Source organism: Cervus canadensis, chromosome 21, assembly GCF_019320065.1.
Source record: "Cervus canadensis isolate Bull #8, Minnesota chromosome 21, ASM1932006v1, whole genome shotgun sequence".
In the NCBI taxonomy this organism is placed as follows: Eukaryota; Metazoa; Chordata; class Mammalia; order Artiodactyla; family Cervidae; genus Cervus; species Cervus canadensis.
In genome coordinates this window covers 20315714-20339003 of record NC_057406.1, presented here as the reverse complement: position 1 = coordinate 20339003, position 23290 = coordinate 20315714, and the positions used below count along the sequence as shown (strand labels likewise).

The 23290-nt window shown below is 37.8% G+C and overlaps 2 protein-coding genes across 3 annotated transcripts; both read left to right on the top strand.

Moving 5' to 3' along the window:
* Positions 1–64: 64 nt before the first annotated feature.
* Positions 65–22221, top strand: LOC122423494 (killer cell lectin-like receptor 2). 2 transcript variants are annotated; one of them, XM_043440614.1, is made up of 9 exons: positions 65–2662; positions 7403–7503; positions 8995–9111; positions 11257–11346; positions 12890–13123; positions 15858–16000; positions 17996–18102; positions 21450–21597; positions 21682–22221. In XM_043440614.1, exons 3-8 carry the CDS (start codon positions 8997–8999, stop codon positions 21586–21588), a joined length of 828 nt encoding a protein of 275 aa, XP_043296549.1. In that variant the 5' UTR covers positions 65–2662; positions 7403–7503; positions 8995–8996; the 3' UTR covers positions 21589–21597; positions 21682–22221. The 2 variants fall into 2 exon arrangements, with proteins under 2 accessions (XP_043296549.1, XP_043296547.1); XM_043440612.1 differs by lacking the exon at positions 65–2662 and having other exon boundaries at positions 6713–7503.
* LOC122423496 (ubiquitin-like protein FUBI) lies at positions 6147–6651 on the top strand. Its single transcript, XM_043440617.1, has one exon. It carries the CDS (start codon positions 6207–6209, stop codon positions 6633–6635), a length of 429 nt encoding a protein of 142 aa, XP_043296552.1. The 5' UTR covers positions 6147–6206; the 3' UTR covers positions 6636–6651.
* Positions 22222–23290: the final 1069 nt, after the last annotated feature.

The window sequence follows — 23290 nt, the reverse complement described above, 5'->3', positions numbered from 1 at the left end:
GACAGAGGGTCTTTTATGTAGAAACATGTAGCCAGATTCCCATCTGTTTAAAAGCAATTGTAGATCTCCCCTTGTTTCTGCCACACCTGACGGAATTTAATTTTTTGGTGCTCATAGAAGTTGTTTATAGAAGCTTTTGGATTTTTTATGTTTGTCACAAACTCCTTAGGGGTTATTCACATTTAAATGTTTTTGTGTGAGCAGTGATTTCCTCAGGGTTACAAAGGTAAAGTCAGTATCCAAAGTTAGACATATCTTATTATGCGCCTATTTCCATATTTCACAATACACATATTTTGTATATCTGTGGGAAATAAATGAGTTCTCGGCTCTAAAAATTATTTAAAATTTAGACTTCCATGTGTGTGTTTGTGTGTGTCTGTATTTATATCCTAACTCCTAATGAACACAAGTCCCAGTCATATTTCCCAGTTCCCTTCAACCTTTCTGATAGACTTGCTTACTTTGCCTGTTAGTAACCCATACCCTGGTATTCTGTTACTTTTCCATCTGCACCTTCACTCTGAAAGTATGCAGTCGTGGCAGTCATCATCCACTTTGCCCAAAGATCAGTCAGGTCCCCTCTAAGGACCTTAGGGTGGAAGAACTGGGGTCTGACGGCTAGCCAGGGCTCTGGCGCAGCTAGACTAGAGCAACTCTGGTAAACCTCTGTGCGATAATAGAGGTGCTCTCTATGTGAACAGTCCGTAGGGTAGCCGATGGATACTGCACGTGGCTACTGAGTAGTTGAGATGTGGCTAACATAACTGAATTTAGAGTCATTTTAATTAAAAGTAATATTTTCCAGCATTTTATTATAAAAAATTTCAAACATAGAAAACCCATATATGACAATTTAGAATCTATAACATTTTTCCTGTACTGTAATAAGTCTAAGTCATGTCCTCTTGTTGGATTTTTCACTTACAGATGAAATAACAGGCATAATTGGTGCCAATAGACCTTTTTTTTAGTGCCATTTAATTTTTAATAGATTGAGATAGCCAAATGAGGCTTGTGGCTGCCCTTTGGATGGTGTATCTCTGGAGCATGGCTTGGCAGCTTGTTTACTGTGGAGTGCATTAAAATGCGTATCCTTTTCTGGTTTGCCATGAAAAGTCACCTGACCTCCAAATCACTGCTGTGAAAGACTATGCTGTCATTCCCTTCAGGTTGCTTATATGAAAACAAGCATTTCTATTCAAGCTGTAGACCCTGATGAATGTGCAGTATAAAACCATGTTACACTGGATGTCAACCTGAAGGAGAAAAAGAGAAAAGTCCTGTGGGCCCACAATTTCTGGTTGCTCCTCAAAATAACCATTCTGTGGGTCCTGTTGAATAAGGTAATTCACTCAGGACTGAGCAAGACTGGGGAGAAAGAATCCTTGGATGAGAAAGTCTTTAATGTGTTAACTGTCCTCATTCATAACTTCCCCCAGGCTTCCCTGCTTGCTCAGTGGTAAAGAATCCACCTGTCAGTGCAGGAGGTGCAGGTTTGACCCCTAGGTTGGGAAGATCCCCTGGAGAAAGAAATGGCAACCCACTCCAGCATTCTTGCCTGGAAATTCCCATGAACAGAGGAGCCTGCAGGCTACTAGCCATAGGATCGCAAAGAATCAGACATGACTAAGGTGCCTTACCACACATGCAGCATTATATGACAATGAGTTAGATTAAAAATCCAAAAAAAAAAAAAGTTAAATGAATGACTTGAGGGTGAGCCTACAGTCCAAACTGTAATGCAGTAGCAAGAACACTGAAGAATTAAAGTTCTTCATTATGGCACTGCTTCACGGAACTATTTTCCCTTTCAACTTGTGAATAGACTCTATCCTTTAGTGGCTCAGAATCTGAATAGTTATCCAAAATCCTTTCTTTTTTTTTTTTTTTGGCCATGATTTTTTCATGCCTACTTAATTTCGTGAGGTGTTCCTCTCATTTTGTTAGCAGCTGGAGGAAGGAAAATTTCTGTTTCGTTCATGGCTGGAGCCTAGTTGGGACAATAGAAGATGTTAACTCAGAATAGCTTTTACTGTAAAGATAAGAAGGACAAATTAAAGTAGCTGGTTAGGGAAACAGGAAACTTCAAACAAGATGTTATTTTGAGTTTTTACTGTAAGAGCCAGGAAATTTCACATGACTCAGTGGCATAAAGTTTAGGCGTTAGGAGAAATAACCATGGAAGAGGGAACATGGCCAGGTGAAGTTACTCCTCCCAACAGAGTGATGCAGAACATCTTTCCCTGGGAGCTGGTGGTTATTCCTGAAACCTTCACTTCAGGCTGGGACAGGAAGAACAGCCTGCTGCTGTGAAAAGATAAGCCACTGAGGTTTGAAGGTGTGACTAGCAGCTCTGTGCTAAGCCTCTAGCTGACGAAATTAATATTGTCAGGAAGGGATGGGTAAAACGTGTGGTTTCCTAAATAACACCTTTAAGCAGCCAGGAAGTAAATAAATGAATGCTTTATGTATTCATGCTGTGTGTGTTATGTGTGTTTTGCACAAAAGCAAATTCGGAAGACAGTGTACAAGAACATTCAAAATGTTCTTTCTTTGTTTATTTTTTTTTATCGTTTTGTTTTCTTAAGGAGTGGGTGTAATGAAGTTTGGTGGTTCCATCTTGTGCTTCTTTGATCGAAGGACAATGCGAGGAGTTTCAGTGAGTCCCACGTGAAGTTACTGCTGTTATCTTGTGATGCTGTTTCTCTTCTTATTTAGGAAGAAATTTGCCTTTCTCAGAAATCAGAGCTTAGTAATAAAAATAAACTGGAGCTTAGAGGGAACAGCTACACAATTTGTCTTTTAGTTATTAACCTCATTCTGTCTCTACAAAACTATGAAGCATCCAGATTTTGTAGTCAGTTCCTCTTTTCTTTAACCACCTTGTTCATCAATGGCACATGTAGGCATCATACGTCTTCCATGTGCTACAGTTACAATAACAAATGGGACCAATGTGATACTCAAGGTATGGAGTTTATATAGAGGAAATTAAGTATGGGTATGTAAGTAAAATAATGTTCTACCCTTGTCTAGTCTCCATGAGAGTTGTCCCCTCTCTTACTGGCTATAAGCATGTAAAACAAAAGAAAACAAAAAAGCTCAACATCACCAATATGGGGTGGTAAGATACAAAATAACCAGATCTTAAGTCACAATGCTTATTTTCTAGAGGCAGTGGAATGCTGCCATGTTTCCCAGCTCCTCCACTGTGTTAAAATGCACTCCCCCCCCCCCCCCCCCCCCCCCGATCCACATACTTTCTTCTAAGCATCTGCATTCCAAACTTGACATGTTGAGAAAGAGAACCTGGTTCAGTGCGTCAGCATTTCTGGATTGCACTCCCGGCTTTTTGACTATTTATAGACTCCTTGAACAGAGAGAAAAAAAAGAACATTCACTTATTTTTGAAGCCTAAAAAATCCTACCTGTAGAGCTAATCTAACTGAATTTTTCCGGGTCTATGAAGTAAGTGACATTCATATTGAACCTGTGAGGAAACAGGCTTGGAAGAGTGTCATGTTCAAATTTTTACAGCTAGAAAGAATTTGAATCTTGGACTTCAAATGATAACATTTAATATTTAATGTTCATTACCATTAGATCTGGTTAGCACTTTATATACCCTACAGCCTTGGGAGGCAAATATCACTACTTTACTTTTGGTGAGTCTGAGGTTTAAAGAAGTGAAGTGACTTGCCTCAAGTCACCCATGGAAGAGAGGGGCTGATATTTCAAGCCAGATCTACTCAGTTCCAGCGGCAAGAGATTTGTTGAAAATCCAGGCCCTTCTGAATTCAAAGTCCATCTGGGCTCTGTATTCAGTCAGACCTGATTTTAAACATTGTCAAGAATTAGCATGGCAAATAGATGGGGAAACAGTGGGAACAGTGATGGACTTTATTTTCTTGGGCTCCAAAATCACTGCAGATGGTGACTGCAGCCATGAAATTAAAAGATGCTTACTCCTTGGAAGAAAAATTATGACCAACCTAGACAGCATATTAAAAAACAGAGACATTACTTTGCCAACAAAGGTCCCTCTAGTCAAGGCTATGGTTTTTCCAGTGGTCATGTATAGATGTGAGAGTTGTACTGTAAAGACAGCTGAGCACTGAAGAATTGATGCTTTTGAACTATGGTGTTGGAGAAGACTCTTGAGAGTCCCTTGGACTGCAAGGAGATCCAACGAGTCCATTTCCTAAAGGAAATGTCCATTTAGTCCATTTTCTAAACCATGATTTCCTAAAGGAAGTCAGTCCTGAATATTCATTGGAAGGACTGATGCTGAAGTTGAAACTCCAATACTTTGGCCACCTGATGCAAAGAACTGACTCATTTGAAAAAACCCTGATGCTGGGAAAGATTGAGGGTGGGAGGAGAAGAGGACAACAGAGGATGAGATGGTTTCATGGCATCACCGACTCAATGGACATGAGTTTGAGTAGACTGCAGGAGTTGGTGATGGACAGGGAGGCCTGGTGTGCTGCAGTCCATGGGGTCGCAAAGAGTTGGATACAACTGAGCGACTGAACTGAACTGCCACATTTTGACAACATGACTATTTCTCCCAGCCTACTCCCTATGTTCTCTCATCACACTTCATTCATTCTTTTGTTTCTGGCATTGGGATCGAGGGCTCAGGATCTTTCTGTTTTGAGATTGACAAAGCCAGGGCAGGGTGAGGGTAAAGAGAAGAAAATGCCTAGCAATAAGTCTTCCTGAAGTGTCCAGACTCCACCCACGAAACTTTGCTTGTGTGATTGGATTAAATTAGTCTCTGGGAGGTAATTTTGTTGACTGCTTGCCCACGATGATAAGTGGCAGACTCAGTGGTGATTCCAAGATTAAGGGTTGCATGGGAGAACAGGAGAGGGCCAGCTGAGGACCAGACAACAGGCAGTATAATCTAGGGGGTGTTAGTGGTCAGAACATTCAGTCGACTGTGTTTATCAAGTAGTCTGGGAAGACCTGGGAGGTGAAGAATGGGGATGCCTTCTAAAGAAAGGTGATGGTTTGGTTGTGGCTGAAAGAGAAGGGTAAGCAAGGAATGTGGTTAGAGCCTGGTGAAGTAGGGCTGGGTTTGTCTCTGCATAATCAATTTCACCTTATGTTTTCTACCTCACTCCTCTTTCCCCACACTCTATATTCACCATTATCACCTGATTTGGAGAGCAATATAAATTGATATCATAGAAATGTACACCTGAAGACTGACGGCATGTGCATCAAATGAAAGTGAACTTCACTGAGAGACTTGGGGGTATTCTGGGAAGATCTGACTCATAGAAACAGACTTACAGAAATTAATTTCCTTTTGCTGAAAGATCATATGCCTTCATGAGGTAAGATTCATAGATGAAACTCAAATAGGAGAATAGTTCATCAGTATCTTTTAAAAATATCAAATGTTATCATTTTCATACAACTAGTGTTGTATAAACAATAACTTTTCTGGGGGCATTTGGTAATACATATCAAAGCTCTTTAATGTACATACCCCTTGACCTCATATTTTGTTTAAAATGTTTTCCTAAGAAAATATTCAAAAGTACAGGCTAAACATTTTTTGTATTCACAAAAAGTTGAAAACAACCTAAATGTCCAGCAATACAGGATTTCCTGAATAAATTATGGTATAATCTATATGGATAATAATTATACAATTGTTTTTAAGATCACATTTTAGATGAATAGTTTTAAATGAGGAAACACTTAGTAGAAAACAAGAGATCAAAAGTACTGTGTGTGGAATGACACCAACTCTGCTGCTGCTGCTGCTAAGTCGCTTCAGTCGTGTCGGACTCTGTGCGACCCCAGAGATGGCAGCCCACCACGCTCCCCCATCCCTGGGATTCTCCAGGCAAGAACACTGGAGTGGGTTGCCATTTCCTTCTCCAATTCATGAAAGTGAAAAGTGAAAGTGAAGTCGCTCAGTCGTGTCCGACTCTTAGCGACCCCATGGACTGCAGCCCACCAGGCTCCTCCCTCCATGGGATTTTCCAGGCAAGAGCACTGGAGTGGGTTGCCATTGCCTTCTCCGGACACCAACTCTGATAGCAAAAAAAGACATACAGATAAAAAACTAGAAGCATATACACCAAAATTTTATAGTGGAATTACGTTTTAAAATACTTTCTAAACCTCTTTCTCGACTCCATCTTCGTGGTAGCGGCAGCGTTGTCCGCGATCTAGTCGCCAACATGCAGCTCTTTGTCCGCGCCCAGGAGCTACACACTCTCGAGGTGACCGGCCAGGAGACGGTCGCCCAGATCAAGGCTCATGTAGCTTCGTTGGAGGGCATCGCTCCAGAAGATCAAGTCCTGCTCCTGGCTGGCACGCCCCTAGAGGATGAGGCTACTCTGGGCCAGTGTGGCGTGGAGGCTCTGAGCACTCTGGAAGTAGCCGGCCGCATGCTTGGAGGTAAAGTCCACGGTTCCCTGGCCCGTGCTGGGAAAGTGAGAGGTCAGACTCCCAAGGTGGCCAAGCAAGAGAAGAAGAAGAAGAAGACCGGCAGGGCCAAGAGGCGTAAGCAGTACAACCGGCGCTTTGTCAATGTTGTGCCCACCTTTGGCAAGAAGAAGGGCCCTAATGCTAACTCCCAAGTCCTCTGTAATCTTGGCTTTCTCTAATAAAGCCACTTAACCCCCCCTCCCCCCCAAAATACTTTCTAAAATACGTTTACCTGCAATAAACATAAATGGAAAAAGAAATCTTTTATTTTTGTGTGTGTTTTTTAAAAATTATTTATTTATTTTAATTGGAGGATAATTACAATACTGTGATGTATGGCCTCTGCCATCCATCAACAGGAATCAGACATAGGCCTACATGTGACCCCTCTCTCCTGAATTCCTCTCCCGAATCCCTCGCTAACCCATCCCCCCCAGGTTGTCATAGAGCACCAGCTTTGGGTTCCCTGAGTTATACATCAAACTCCCACTGGCTATCTATTTTACATGTAGTTGTGTGTATGTTTCAATGCTGAAATCTTTTATTTTCAAATAGCAATCTCTAAGAGAAAGTTTCTAAGAGACAAGTTATTTATTTCTTGTGTACATGTATCTATATTTATGCACATACATTTTAATCAGTTGTTTTTGCTAGTAGTTTCTAAGGATGCAAGTTTTTGTTAAAAGAGTTACTTTTTGTTTCCGCCAAAGCCATGTTAGTTTGTTTTTTCTGTCCTTCAATACAGATTTTGAATGTTATTTTACATAGGACCGAAGTGGTTGGTTAGTTGAAATGGGTGAAGATATATTCATGACCATTTTCCTTTCTCGTCAACATCAGCTTTTATCATACAATTTCCTTTCATCACTTTGGTCAAGAGGAGGGGCAGAAAATTTTGAGTTAGAGCATGATTCAAAGTCAATTCGTGTCTGCCTCCATCTTACAGCCTCTCACACACCCAAAGAATAGGGGATTGTAAAGGCCAACTTCTCTCACCTTTTTCTGGTCAGTTTTCTCCATCTGCATCACTGGACAGCGCTGACACAGGTAACGTTTGCTTTTTATTGTCTCAGATATTTGTAGCTGAGTATCTATTAGTCCTACTGATTTTAAAAAAAGATTCTAGAGAAAAAAGATTCTTGGAATATGATAGTTTATTATAAATGACTTGGCAGGAATATAGGAGGGATAGGAAAGCTTTTTATTTTTTTTAATTGATTCAGTTAGAACTGCATTCACTCTAAAGAGATGAAAACTGTAGTTCAGCATTTATGGAAAATTATTTTCTTTTTAAAAAATTGGTTATGATTTTTTGCTTTGTGTTATCAAAATAAAGAGGGATTTGGGAAGTCAACAACTTTTTATTTAGGTCTAATGATTTACATATTGCCTTAATCAATCTTGAAGAGTTCTGTAGTAGAAATAACCCTTTCTCCTTAAGAAATTGGGAAAATGTGAGTAATAAAGTTTAGATACTAAAGAAAAGAATTAAAGAATATAGTTACATGTGCTATTTGTTTTCCATATTTACTGTTTATTAGCATCTTTTCACACTGACTAATATACAAACAAGGTACATCATAAATATCTACAGTTTAAAGTTTCTTTTTATATTGATATCAATTGATAGATAGAATCCTTTATGGGCATTAACTAAAGACTGCCTGTTAACAAATTTTATTTTCACGTAGGCTTCTCTGGCAACTAGAAGATTATTTCTTTAAGTTTAATATGCACAGAATCATTTGGGATTAAAAATTCAAGTGTCTGGGGTCTAATGTAAGAGATTTTTATTTGGCACATCTCCCACGAGGCACTGGAATCTGATATGTTAACCAATGTGCAGTGTTAACCCTCAATAATTTTTTTTTGCAGTTGGTATATGGCATATACTTTGGTAGCATCATGTTATAGTTGAAAAGAACAACACAGTATATTTATCTACTCAGGTCAAGAAATAATTATCACAAACTGATATTCCAATCCTTCTAAGAACATTTTACTATCAATAATGTAGATCTGAATACATAATATATAAGTATATGTATATACATATACACATACATTTTAAGCCAAGATTATTTGTTTTTCAAAATCTCAAAAAGATATAATTTTTTTTTTAATTAATAGTTTTAAAAGTATCTCAGTAATTTGTGATGGTATCACTTTGCCTAACACTTGTATATAGGCATGTTGAACATTTTGAGCTAAATGGAATAGGACCTAGCCTATTTAATCTATCAGTAAATTAAAAAAAAATTCTTCCCATATTTTCTAATAATCATGGCTATAGTTACTAGGAGTATAAATGACTTTAGCAAAAATATTGAAAGTTTCTCATTTCTTATATAAATCAGGCTCAGTCTACATACTTTAGGCCCTTGAAGGAATTACTGAGCACACATCCACATGCGTGCACACACATGCATAATCTTCTTAATCCTAGTATATCTTTAGAAAATGACATTTTAATTTTTCTTTGGAATGAAATCATTCAGTTGAAAGTTTTGATGCAAAACGTATATTTGTTTACTCTAGAGATGAGTGATCAAGAAGTGACTTATTCCAACCTGAGATTTCTTCAGTCACCTTCAGCGTCACAAAACAGATTAAGACCTGGTGGTACTCAAAGACCTGACAAGACTGAGGAAAAAGGTACACATTTGAAACATCTAGATTCACCTGACTCTTATGTGCTTGCTAAGTCACTTCAGTCGCGTCCAACTCTCTGTGACCCCATGGCACCTCTGTGACCTGTGACCACCAGGCTCCTCTGTCCATGGCATTTCCCACGGAAAAATACCAGAGTGGGTTGCCATTTTCTCCTCCAGGGGATCTTCCTGACCCAGGGATTGAACCTGTATCTCCTATGGCTCCTGCACTGTCCACGGAAATTTTTACCGCTGAGCCACCAGGGGAAGCCCTCTTATAGACTGTCAAACTTTTGATGTTAGAAATAAAAAGTTCTATCCATATTCTAGGTGTTCAGTTGATAATAAGAAATGATAATGATCTTTAATGACCTTCTTAAAAAAATTGTGAGAATGGAGAAATTGATATATTCTTTTAAACTTGAGAAGGTAATAGAGTGTTTTTATTCAAATTCGGTCAAGCCAAATTCACAAGGACTCTTTTTAAGTTCCCCAACTAATCGAATCTGCACCCCCTGCATTGGAAGTACAGAGTCCTCACCACTGGACAGCCAGGAAAGTCCCTTGTGAGGGCTTCCAAAGTAAAAGACAGACTAGAGTCTCAAGAAAACATTGCAGTTCCTAAAGAAATATCTTACAGAATGTGAAGACATGAGAAATATGCATTAGAAGCAGTGTTCTTACTCAGAAAAAGGTATTTTTGGTGTCTTAAATGTTTACCAAACTTTAATGGCAATGAAAAAACAAAAATATTCAAATCAAAAGGGCATTCAAACTTTTCCATTCTCTCTCTGTACCTTCAAACAGTGTCACAAGCTCTAAACTGAAAATGATTTTTACTGATTTAATGTAATGCCCATCAGAGATACAAATTTCAGATATATATACAAATATGTATACACATACATATGTATGTATATATATATAGAGAGAGAGGATCTTGAAAGTAGGAAAATAAATAGAGCATTGCTAAAGAAAGAAGTTTTTAAGATAAATGGAGAAAAATTGATTTCTAGAAAGTTCTTTAAGAGACGGAGCCCAGTAACATTTGCAGCTTCAGAATACTCACTCTTGGCTACAAATTTCTCATGAATATTGCCTGCTTTTTCCTTCTTCTTCATGATTAGTTGTGATCACACAAATATGCCTATCACTGTGGATCCTCACAAATGAGTATTGTGTTTTTTGCCATCTGTACTTTTGTGGACAGAGGAGCCTGGCAGGCTACAGTCCATAGGGTTGCAAAGAGTCATACATCATTGAACACCCCTCACCCCCAACACACAAACACCTGTCTGTGCTTTTCTAAGGGATGCACACACACACATACCTGTCTGTGCATTTATAAGGGATGCATTTTAAAAATCCTCCAATACTCTTCTTGTGGTGTTGGATTTCTGCAATGGGTGAATGTAAGTAAAAAACTTCTTTAAAACTTTAATTGTTTTAAAACTATAGTTACTAGATGGCAAATTAAAAACCCTTTGTATGATGTATTTCTGTAAAACGTTTTTAAATTTTTATGTATCTAGTTTTGCCTGTGCTGGGTCTTGGGTTGCTGCTTTTGGGCTTTCTCTAGTTGCAGTGAGCGGGGGCTACTCTTTGTTGCCGTGAACTGGCTTTTCATTGTGGAAACTTCTTTTGTTGAAGAGCACAAGGGCTTCCCAGGTGGCACAGTGGTCAAGAATCCTCCTGCCAATGTAGGAGACTGGGGTTCGATCCCTGGGTTGGGAAAATCCCCTGGACCAGGAAATGGCAACACACTCCAGAACTCTTGCCTGAGAAATCCTATCGACAGAGGAGCCTGGTGGGCTACAGCCCATGGGGTCACACACACACACACACACACACACACACACACACACACACACACAGAGGTTCTAGGGCGCGAGGCCTTCAGTAGTTGTAGCACACAGGCTCCATGGTTGTGGTGCATGGGCTTAGTTGCCTGGCAGCATGTGGAATCTTCCTGGACCAGGGATTGAACTGGTACCGCCTGCATTGCAAGGCAGATTCTAAACCACTGGACCACCAGGGGAGTTCCTGAAAATTTTTAGAGAAGATTGTTTCTATGTTTCAAATGGTGTCCAGGTTAAGATGAGTAGTGGGCCGACCTCTGTCCCCAACGACCACTTTCTTCTTTATTTAGAGTCTTCAGTGCCCTGGCGTGGCATTGCGGTGACTCTTGGGATCCTCTGTTTACTTCTCTTGATGACAATCACTGTGCTGGGTATAAAGAGTAAGTAACTGAAATACATCCAAGTCTGAGTAATAGAAACAACCACTCATTGTGTAGGTCCCAAGCATGCTCTATCAATTGTTCCATGGCTATAATCAGAGAATGTTCCAGGGAGTTCTTTCTTAGTGATGTTTTCCCCAGATATAATCACAGTGTGATTTTCATTTTGTTTATCTATTCCTGTATCTCTGAAGCTGTAATGAGCTGTCCGTTCTGTATAAGGCATGTTAACATTTTTTATGATATAGGACTTAGCACAGAAAACCCCCTTTTCCATGGGGGACACCATCTCAGACCCCCAGTGGTGCCTGAAATCACAGATAGCACTGAACCCTGTACATACTATGGGTTTTTCCTATTCATACACACCTAAGATAAAATTTGTAATTTAAGCACAGTAAGCGAATATCTGAATTGCCAGCATCACTACTCTTGTGATTTCAGACCATTATTAAGTGAAGTAAGGGTTGAATACAAGCACTGCATACCCCGACAGTCATCTGATGAAGGTTACCAAGTGACTGATGAGAGTGGGATATACTTGACCAAAGGAATGATTCCCCCTCCTGGGGGACACAAGAGGGATGGCGCGAGTTTCCATCACACTATGCAGAACTGCATGCAATTTAAAACCTATGAATTACTTATTTCTGGAATTTTCCATTTAATATTTTCAGGTTGTGGTTGACGGGGTAACTCAAACTGCAGAAAGCAAAACCAAGGTTAAAGGGGAACTACTGTAATATTCCACCTTCTAAATTTACATTACTTTGAATCTGAGATACAAATTCTTTGAGAAACAGCTGTTTGAAAGTGAATTACGACTTTCTCTTAATTTTTTAAAAAATCTATAATAAGGAAATGATTTAGTAAAATGAGTGAGTCTATGCATGGATGTTAGATGATCTTGAATGTGGCCTTTAGCTTTCATTTGAGTTCCTTGACATCTTTAGGGAAAAGTACTAATATGTTACACTCAGATAAAACTATGTATTTGGGTCTTCCTCTCTTTTTTCTTATGGATATTCTGTCTATTCCAATGATATTGGTGCTATTTCTTCATGCTGTTCAGTGTAGATTTTCTTTTATTTATTTATTTTTTTCACTTATTTTTATTAGTTGGAGGCTAATTACTTTACAATATTGTAGTGGGTTTTGTCATACATTGACATGAATCAGCCATAGTGTAGATTTTCATACTCAGAAGATGTGTTGCTAAGTATTGGTCAGTTTCTCCTTTGGTGCCTATTTGTAGATGACATGCTAACTTAAAAAGAAATTGAACTGAATGCTTAGATGTTACCATCATAATTTTATTTAGAAATCATGATTTATTTATTCTACACTTAGGTGGCCCATAGTGAGAAATCTGATGTTTCAATTTATATGGTCATGTTGTAGAGGTGTTAGTTTCTAAATGTAAAATTACTAATTAAAGGAATGAAATAGATTGGTTGTCAAAGTGAGATTTCTTTTCTCCTGTCCTAATAACAGTGAAGCTTTATAAGTACTTTAAAAATTATACCTATGCTGTTAATTTTAGTTTTCCAGTATATTCAAGAAAAACATCAACAGGAGGAAATTCTAGGGAACCTCAGTCAGAAGTATGATGTTATACAAAGTGACAACTACTTAAAGAAGCAACTTTTGACAAAGAAGACTTCAGAATGTGATAGACTAAATGAAACTCTTCAGCAAATAAAGACAGACTTACCCTTTACAGAAAAGAAGGGATGCAATCAAGAAAACAAGTCTTCAGAGTCTTTGCCAAATACAGGTATGGAGGAAATCTTGAATTGAAGATCACACAATTTTTCATTAATTATTCCTCCTCCAAAAGTTTTGAGGCTTAATACAGGCTTATGTTATGTGCTAGGGATCCAGGTCTTCTAGACAACTTTTAATTTGTGCCTGTTAGATGTAGCATGGTTATTTGAGTTTGCTTATTTCAAATATAGGATTGAAACCCCAGGAATCATGTTTGGATGAATAGTCTTATATTTCCCAAACCCAATTGCAGTTCTTGCCTTCTTATGCTCCCAGAAGGTGAAATAGTATTATATCAGGGCCCCTGAAAATTTGGATTGCTTTGGACCTGCAGGCAAATTAGACACTTCAACTTTGTTGCTGACATGAAATATGGAGACTATTAGTAAAAATACATTTAGGCTAAAATAAGTGCAAGTCCTTTTATTTGTATGCTGTTGTAAAGATAACTCTGTGTTTGTGTTTCCATTCTGCACTGACTTCAGATATTTAATCTATTTATGATCAATATGTACTTCCTCCAGTGGGCTTCCCCTGTGGCTCAGCGGTAAAGAACCTGCTTGCAATGCAGGAGACGCAGGAGACGTGGGTTCAATCCCTGGGTGAGGAAGATCCCCTAGAGGAGGGCATGACAACCCACTCCAGTATTCTTGCCTAGAGAATCCCATGGACTGAGGATTCAGGCAGTCTGCAGTTCATAGGATCGAAAAGAGTCAGACAAGACTGAAGTGACTGAGCACGCACATGCATATTCCTTCTAATACATCTGCAAGACGTGCCAGAATGTTGATGTTTGTGTGACATTGTGTGATGATACTATTCAAAACATCTAAGAAATAAGAATATTAAATCTCATACAATAATAAACTTTGTTATGCATAATGATGGAATGAATTGGCCTGATTAATCAACTTCTAAATATTTTGTTTAGTGTTTATCATACAAAGAGATTTTGCATATTTGATATCATTTAGGTATGGTAGTTAGTAGAAATGTACTTTTTCTAGAACTGAAGAATTAATAATATTTTATTTTTTTGTTTCTTTTATTTTTTTACTACCTATAAAAAATTTAGATTTCATGCTGTAGAAAGGTTCACATCTTGTTTTTTTCTCTTCTGTGGCCATTTTTCCATAGTCTTTTTTTTTTAAATTATTTACTTTTGGCTGTGCTGTGGTTTTGTTGCTGCATGGGCTTTTCACTAGTTGTGACGAGTCAGGGCTACTGTCTAGTTGCAGTACATAGACTTATTGCGGCGCCTTCTCTTGTTGTGGAACATGTGCTTAGGGCACACTGGCTTCAGTAGTCATGGCACAGAGGCTCAATAGTTGCAGCTCCCAGGTTCTAGAGCACAGGCTTGATGGTCACGGCACATGGGCTTAGTTGCTCCATGGAATATGGGATCTTCCCAGATTAGGGATTGAACCTGGGTCTCCTGCATTGGCAGGCAAATTCTTTACCACTGAGCCACCAAAAAGCCTCTTCCATAGTTTTAAATACTCCTCACAAACATGTCTGTTAGTGTTGTATGTTATTGCATTATATTTGTGACAATTTAAATGTTTTCTTTATTAGACTGTTAGATTGTTTTCAATTTTTGTCTTCTATAAATAATCATAAATGTACTTTGAGGGATTAATAATAGTTTGATTTGGTATATTGTAAAAGATGAGGACAAGAAAAATTTCCAAAGAATAATTTTAATTTTATTTAGAAGGCATTTCAGAATCTCTAAACATACAAAGTTAATTTTATTATTATAAAAACAGCTTTTCTGAGGTATTATTAATATGCAAAAAACTGCATATAATTAATGTATGCAACTTGATGAGCTGGGACATATGTATATATGGGTAAAACCATCCACAATTAGAGTAATAGGCATATCTATCACCTTCAAAAGTTTTCCTATGTCCCTTTCTGCTCTGTGGTAAGAACACTTAGCATGAGGTCTGCCTTTTTAACAAGTTTTTAATTGTTCGATTCATCATTAGCTACAGGCACCATGTTGTACTGCAGATCTCTAGAATTTATTCACTCTGGGTAACTGAAACTGTGTACCCATGAAACAACAGCCCTTTCCCTTCCCCCAGTTACCCCTTTTCTACTTTCTGTTTGACTACATTTTACATCTCATACAAGTGGAATCATGCAATATTTGCCCTTTGTCATTGGCTTATTTCACTTAGCATAATTATCCTCAAGTTTCATCCATGCAGTTACTGATGGCAAGATTTCATTCTTAAGGCTGAGTAATATTCTCTTTATTTTTTTATATTTATGAACTCTATATTTAGTTTTGGCAATAGACTAAAAAGTAAACATGACATTGTTAGTTGTTGTGTTTCTTGATACAGGGCAATAAAAACAATGTTGATTCTGTAAAAGTAGTCACCTTTGGTTAATCAAGAATGTGCTTCTCAATTGTTCTCTATCTCTGTTTTCATAACCTCAGAAGTCCAGTGCTGGAAAATTAATATTCCCTTTGGAATAGATCACGTTTTCTTCATCCATCAACGGGCATTTGGATTGTTTCCATTTCTCGACTATTGTGAATAGTGCTGCAAAGACTATGGGAATGCAGAGTTCCCTCGGCATTCCTGACTTCTGATGAAATTCACATTATCATTATTGATAGCTGTTAAGATTTTTTGAGTTATGGAGGGCTGATAAATATCTTCCTCTGCTTAACAAAATACCAGATGAAAAGACATTTAATGCTTCACCTTATGTATTATATAAAGGCAAACTCAAGGAAGTCTCCTGGTGGTGTTGGGGAGTAAACTGTTACCACTTTACTGCTGAAACTAAGACCTGGATGGGATGTAAACAGACTTGCCAAAGTCACAATTCATCTCTTTTGAAGATAGATGATGCAGAAGAAAAGGTATCACGGATTGCTATATGTACTTTTATCCTCTAGGCCTCTGTCTCTCACCTTTGGGCCCAAGATACTGAGAAAATGGGGGAGTTTAGAAAAAGGAACCTTCAGTTATTCCTTGTGTCATGACTGTCAAGTGAACAAAAATTGTATAGTTAAGAGTCTCAAAAAAAGTCAAACAAAACAGATTTTTCTAGTGAAATATCTTTGGTCTTTCCTTCTGTTAAGCTAATTACTTAAAAGTGAGAACTGAAGAACATGAAGCCTGTAACACAGAGAGCCTCCTTGAGGGTAGGAGTGGCAGTTGCTTCTCGGAGATCAAAATTGATGGGCTGAGTGTGGCATTCATCACAATCCCTAATAAATATTTCCCTCTTGGTGAATGCTATTCTCAAATACCTTCTTGTTTCCACAAAAAAGATAAAAAATTAAAGAGCAGAAGAACTTGCCTGCTAATAGGAATGTGATCTTGCTATTTTATAAGCATTCAATACATATTATCTATCATGAGGGGCATGATTATTTCCAAAATGGAAACCCCCTTGAAGATGCAATTTGGGTCTTTGCAATCATCTCCCTTATTTAGGACTCTGAAGAAAAAGCATGCCTTTCCTTTGATGAAGTACTTAACCCTTCAGTAAATGGCAACCTGGAGCCAGCAGTTATTATTTTCCTATAAGGTGGTAACTGAAAACCCAAAGGCAGTGTAGTTTAGTAGTTACTATTAGGAATCCAGGAGCCAGACTGCCTGGTACTGAATTCAGTTCTGCCACTTACTAGCTGGGTGACCCTAGGCAAATTACTTAACCACTCTGGGCTTCAGTTTTCCCAAATGGAAAATGTAGATAATAATGAGAAATATAAAAGTGGCGGTAGTTTTACAAATTAGCTTTATGGTAATTTTCATTGCATCTGTAGGCAACATTCTGGAGGAGGTAATGGCAACCCACTCCAGTATTCTTGCCAGGATAATCCCATGGACAGAGGAGTCTGGCAGGCTACAGTCTGGGGTCTCAAAAGTTGGACACAACTGAGTGACTGAGCATGCACGCATGTAGGTAGCACTTACTTGGTCAGTATTTGTATATATTATGTCAATATGTATATCTCTCAAAAAGAATTGTAAAAAGAGAAAATACAGTGACAATAATATTGCATTTATCTTTTAAATTTATGGCAAATAAAAACTATCCACACACACAAAATGTGTTTTTACAGAGAAACGGTTGCAACTATCAGTCTGAAATCTCTACTTATTATCTAGATAAAACAAAATTTCTATGCAAATCTAGCAGATGTTTTAAGTCATAACATGAAAGAATTATGATGTCAAGCCATAAAATAGTTTTTTATGTTTGTTGCACTAAAATAATTAAAATTATATTTAGAAATATATTCAGTCATTTAATCAGACATTATGTACTATGTCATTTTGATATATTACATTTGGGGGCATAGTAAATATTTCCAAATATGGCCCTGTTTCCCTCCACCCCTTCCAATTACTGAACTACAGCACGTCTTTTTTTTTTCTTTTTAATGAAGTTGAAGGCTCTAATGCACACAACTCCATGAACATTTGTTATTTTAATAATTTGTTTAGAAGATTTCTTCTTTCACTTGGAATATGTAATGATTATTTTTCTTAACCCTTAAGTTTTCTCTGGAGCATGACTTTGAATTGTTTCATAAAATGTCATGTATTATTTAACAACTCTTCTATTGTTAGATATTTAGATTTAAACTTTTCCACATTTTAAATAACCTATTAGACTGGCAGCCATTTGTAACAGAAATAAACTATTAGATGAAAATTACTTTGGAAAATGAAAATACAGAGGTTGAAGGGAGAGACAGTCTTTTAGGAAGGAGGGATGAAGGATCAAGTAGAAATTAGCAGACCACTGGTAGTAGAAACAACTGGATCTTTTACCTGACCTTATTTTCATTCATTTAATAGATGGGAATTTAGTCCCATGATATGTTTTGTTTCCTTTTTAGAACCTCCTTCAACCCCAGGCTTGTCAAAATTCCTACTGGATTGGATTATCATTTAGCCAAACGGAAAATAGGTGGAAATGGATTGACAATGGCATACCTTCTAGACTGTAAGTTTCTGGGATGCATTCAAATTCTAATATTGGTTTTGGGTTGGAATGATTATTTCTAAAAAGAATCTTCATGTAGCTCAACTCATTTTCAGGTAGAAGTCATTAGTAAGAAGGAGAATGATTCAAAAAGTGTTTCAGGAAGTATAGTTAAAAAGGAAGAGGAGCATCATACAGAGTTAATATAAAATTATGATGCTAAACAGATGTTCAGAAGTATGTGTTATGAGGCCCGCAGACTAAAACAGAATCATAAAGTAAGGCGATGTGATGTGATTGGACCATTCTGAGTTAGCCATAGTGATCCCTTCCACAACCACAAATAAGTATTTTGAGTATCCTCAAAATTCACTTGAAACTCCTTTGTATTCATGGAGGTGGTGATGGTTTAGTCACTAAGTCGTGTCTGACTTTTGCAGCCCCATGGACTGTAGCCCACATAGCTCCTCTGTCCATGGGACTTCAAGCAAGAATACTGGAGTGGATTGCCATTCCTTTCTCCAGGGGTTGTTCCCAACCCAGGGATTGAACCTGTGTCTCCTGCATCCCCTGCTTTGCATGCAGATTCTTTACCCTTGAGCCATTGGGAAGCCTTTGTATTAGTAGTTTATATTAATTATAAATAAACATAAATGTAAATATAAACATACACACATGCGTGTGTATACACATACATACACCCACATCCTCCCTATAGTCCTTCTATTAAGTGCAGTACTTTGTGAACTCTTGAGTTCACATTTAGTTATAATCTGCTATTCAATGATTTTTTAAAAAATCTGAACTGTTACATTTTTTATTTCTAAGAGTTCTCTTACATTTTCAAATCTGCTTGCTAGTTACTCATGTATTCAAACTGTCTTGAATCTTATTTCTTTAAAGATCATCCTCAATTTATATTTGGTACCTGATCATTTTAATATTTGAAGTTTTGTGGGTCTAACCTATCACATCTTTTGTTCATGATGTCATTTTCTTTGTAGTGTTTAGTGATTTTTTTTTTTTTTTTGAGCCTCTGGAAATTATTTGAGGATTGAGATGAAGGTGGCTTCCTCAAGGAAAAAATTTGCCTTTGTTGGCTGTCTTAGGGCATTGTGAATCTGAGCAGTTTTTAATTCTAAATTTGGGCTCTGCAAGTAGTGTGATTCTGGGCTGCAAATCTACAAGAGATGTCATTCAGGACGCAACATTAATGTAATAGTCTGTGAGTACAGTTTCAGGTGAACACTTTCAGGGCCAAAATAAGATGCTCACACTGCATAACTAATCAAATCCATGTTAAACACATAGCGCTATGCAGGGGGAAAGAAATGGGATAGCCTATCACACTTGGATGGGATGGGATAGCTTGTCACAGTTAGGAGAAGGGGCAAGTGTGTGAAAAGATGCCCTGGATCCTAAGTTACACACTCTTCATCTGACCTGGCTATGTGGTATCATACTTCCCTGATAATGGTGGAAGGGCCAGGCTTGAGATTTTGAGTAAGGGGGCCAACAGACAGAAGGTTCTTGTGGCCAGCACATACCTTTTCTCTACTAGGTGGATACAGGAGCAAGCATGCCTGGTTAGAGCTGCAGCTTTGCAATTAACCTGAGGGGCAGCTATGGATTCTACTGCAGTTCTTCAGGCAGGGGGCCAGAATGAGTGTCCCCCATGGGTGACAAACTTAAGACTGAATGTAGAGTGTCTATGTTCGTCATGTATATTTTATGTATGATGTTTTGTGTCTGCTTGATTCTTCCTTTCCTATGTTCAGCACACATGGGTTCTACTTCCTCTTTGTCTTTGTGCTCAGTTGCTCAGTTGTGTCCAACCCTTGGACTGTAGCCCACCAGGTTCCTCTGTCCATGGAATTTTCCAGGTCAGAATACTGGAGTGGGTTGCCATTTCCTTCTCCAGGGGATCTTCCCAACCCAGGGATTGAACCTACATCTCCATTGGCAGGTGAATTCTTTACTGCCAAGCAAAGTCCTCTGCTTACTATAATCTAACAAATCACACAGGTTACTAACTTACTTAACACATCTGGTACTTTCTGCTTTCTTTTCTGCTTGTGCCTCACAAGCTATTTAGTTTCATTTATATTCCTTAATTGTTTCTCTTTTTACCTATAGCATGTTCAAGTATTCCTAGGTAATACAGCAAATGCAAATTGCATGAGGGGTGGTTTGTGATTTTGGATTGTTAGGTGGGATTATTCCTTTTCTCTTCTGCTTAAATTCAAGGTTCAAGACAGTCCTAAGGTGGTTTATATTGGAAATATACCACTTTTGTCTCAACCCTTTTGGTAGCTTGTTTTCTATGCATTGGGTTGGCCAAAAAGTTGGTTCAGGTTTTCCTGTAAGATGTTATGAACTTTTTTTGACCAACCCAGTAGAATTTTCATCTTGCAGAATTCATTCTTTAGCCTGCTACTTCTAAGGGAAAGACTGGTTTCAGTGCTTCACTTACTGTTCTGGGTTTCCATCTTTGCTTAACCCTCACAGCCTGAGCACAAATCTACCTCTTGCCAGTCCATCAACTTGCTCAAGAGGTTTTAAAATTTTTTTTCAGCATTTTACACTATCTTCAACAGGAAGATAGTTCTTCCCTAGTCGACCACTTTGCTGAAATAGAGATCCTGTTTTGGATACTTTTTCAGTGAAATTTTAATGTTTTACTTAATAACTATTAACTATGGGGGTAAGAGCCCCATAGCTAACTGGGAGAGAGGGAAAGAAAAGATATAAAACATCCATTCAACAACTTCATCTCTGCCTATATTCCAATTCTACTTTTTCTTCTTAAATTATATTCACATGCTACCCTGTTACCTGTATCATAGAAATTCAGTTCCTCTCCTTTTAAACATCTCATTTTAATTGAAATAATTAACACAAGAAAGCAGGTTAACATGTCATGATCTCAACTAGCAATATTGCTCTATGGTCAAAAATTCCCAGGGTGAAACAAAATGTGAGGTTATAGATGTGATCAAGAAGATGTTATTCTATTTAATGGGCTAAGAGCAATAGAAAATCTTTTAGTTTATTTATTTATTTGGCTGATCCAACTCTTAGTTTCAAATATACAGGATCTTTCGTTGTTGCAGGTGAACTCTTAGTTGTGGCTTGTTGGTGTGTGGAATCTAGTTTCCTGACCAAGGATCAAACCCAGGCCCCTTGCATTGGGAGCGTGGAGTCTTAGTCACTGGATCAGTATGGAAGTCCCGAAAATCTTTTAGTGATGAACTTATCATTAATATTTCCATAGGCCAGATATTTAGAAAACAGACTTAAAAATATGATTTATGTTGTTGTAAGCTGCAGAATTAAACAGTTGACCATGTATGTTTTCTGTCCTACAGTAATTTGACAATAATGGATTCTCATTTTTGGAAAAGTGAATGTGCATTTTTAACCTCAACAAGAATAGAAACTATTAATTGCTCTAAAACCTATAATTGTATCTGCAAGAAGAGAATTGATTGCTTCAATAAACGCTAAGAAGAAAAGGTGAAATGTAATTTTGTAAAATTTTTGTTATTGGTTTTCTATAGTAATTTGTGGTTAATTATAAATTAATGTTTTTGACTGCAGGACTTAGTTTACTGTAGAAACAGAGATGAGATGGAAGAGGAAGAGAAAACGCTCTTTTGGACTGTGATCGAAGACATCAGATGCCGTGTGTCTTCTTGGGGAAGAGAGAATCATTTTGTCTTTGGAGAGCAGTTACCCCTCTCTTTTAATGGCCTTGAGGAATTGCTTTCTGTTTTCCTGAAACACCCACAGAATCAATTAGACAACTTTGATAAATAGCTTGAGTTTTTTCCTTATCAATAGGATAAATCATTTCAATAGACTCTGGCTTTGAGAGATCATAATTAATAACTAAAAAGTGGTTATCCTTCCTCCCACCCCATCTAGATACTTAACTCTCATTAAGAATAATTTTGCTATAATTTCAAACTTACTGAATAGTTGAAACAGTAGTACAAGGAACTATCATGTAACCTTTACCCATGGTTACCATTTGTTTAAATTTTACTGTATATGCATTTTATAGTTTCTTTCTCTCTGTCTCTTTCCTTGCTGATTCATTTGATAATAAATTTAGGACATTATGCCCCTTTGTCTAAATATTTCGCAAGAACAAGGATTTTGTCCTCTATAATCATAGAACAATTGTCAAAATCAGGAAATTTAGCACTGGTACAGTACTGTGAGGGAAGCCTGGTGTGCTGCAGTCCATGGGGTAGCAAAGAGTTGGACATGACTGAGCGACTGAACAACCAATAGCAGACTTCCAATTGATACACAGTCCTCCCCATCAGCTCTAGATGTGGCCCTTCATAATTTGAAATACAGTGTTACAGTGATGAATTCCACCATCACTTCTTATACAAAGTGGTAGTGGAAAAGGAAGAAGAAAAAAGACATAATTTCTTATTATATAACTATAAAAAATATAGCTATAAAAAGAGCTGTAAAAAATAGCTACCAATCCCATTGTCTCTGTAATTGGTTATGAAGTCGTAGTTAAATTTATCACTTTCTATTCCTACCACTCATTTTTCTCATGAAGCTGATGCCTCAACTAATTGTGCAGCTGATTGGTGCTGTGATGGTGGCTCAGAAGAGCTCTGGTGCTGAAAGGTTGTTGCTGAACCACAAAAGATGCTGGGATTCTTGGCCTCCGGGGGAGAAGAATTCAATCTGGGTCCAGAGATGAGGCTTGATCACTCAGAGCTTTTGTGTAATAAAGTTTTATTAAAGTATAAAAGAGGTAGAGAAATCTTCTGACATAGACATCAGAAGGAGGCAGAAAGAGTGCTCCCCTGCTAGTCTTTAGCTTGATGTTATATAGCTACTAGCAGTCTGCTAATTAAAGAAAGGAAATGTCTCGAAACTCAGAGAATGGCACCAGGCCCCTCACACACAACATGGATTATTGAGATAAAATTGGCACCAGGTGAGTCATCGTGGGCCATAAAACAATTGACATGAATCTTGAAGAAAGGCAGATTTTGATACAAATATATAGTTTCATTAACATAGATTAGGAGAACAGTGTATTGAAGGAGGAACAGTACAGGCTCCATCTTGAAAGCAGGACTCCATCTTGGGCCAGACTGTGGACTTTGAGCTATATGCCCAGTATTTATGGAAATGATTTACCAACAGGAAAACAAGGCCCCTAGAAAGAAGA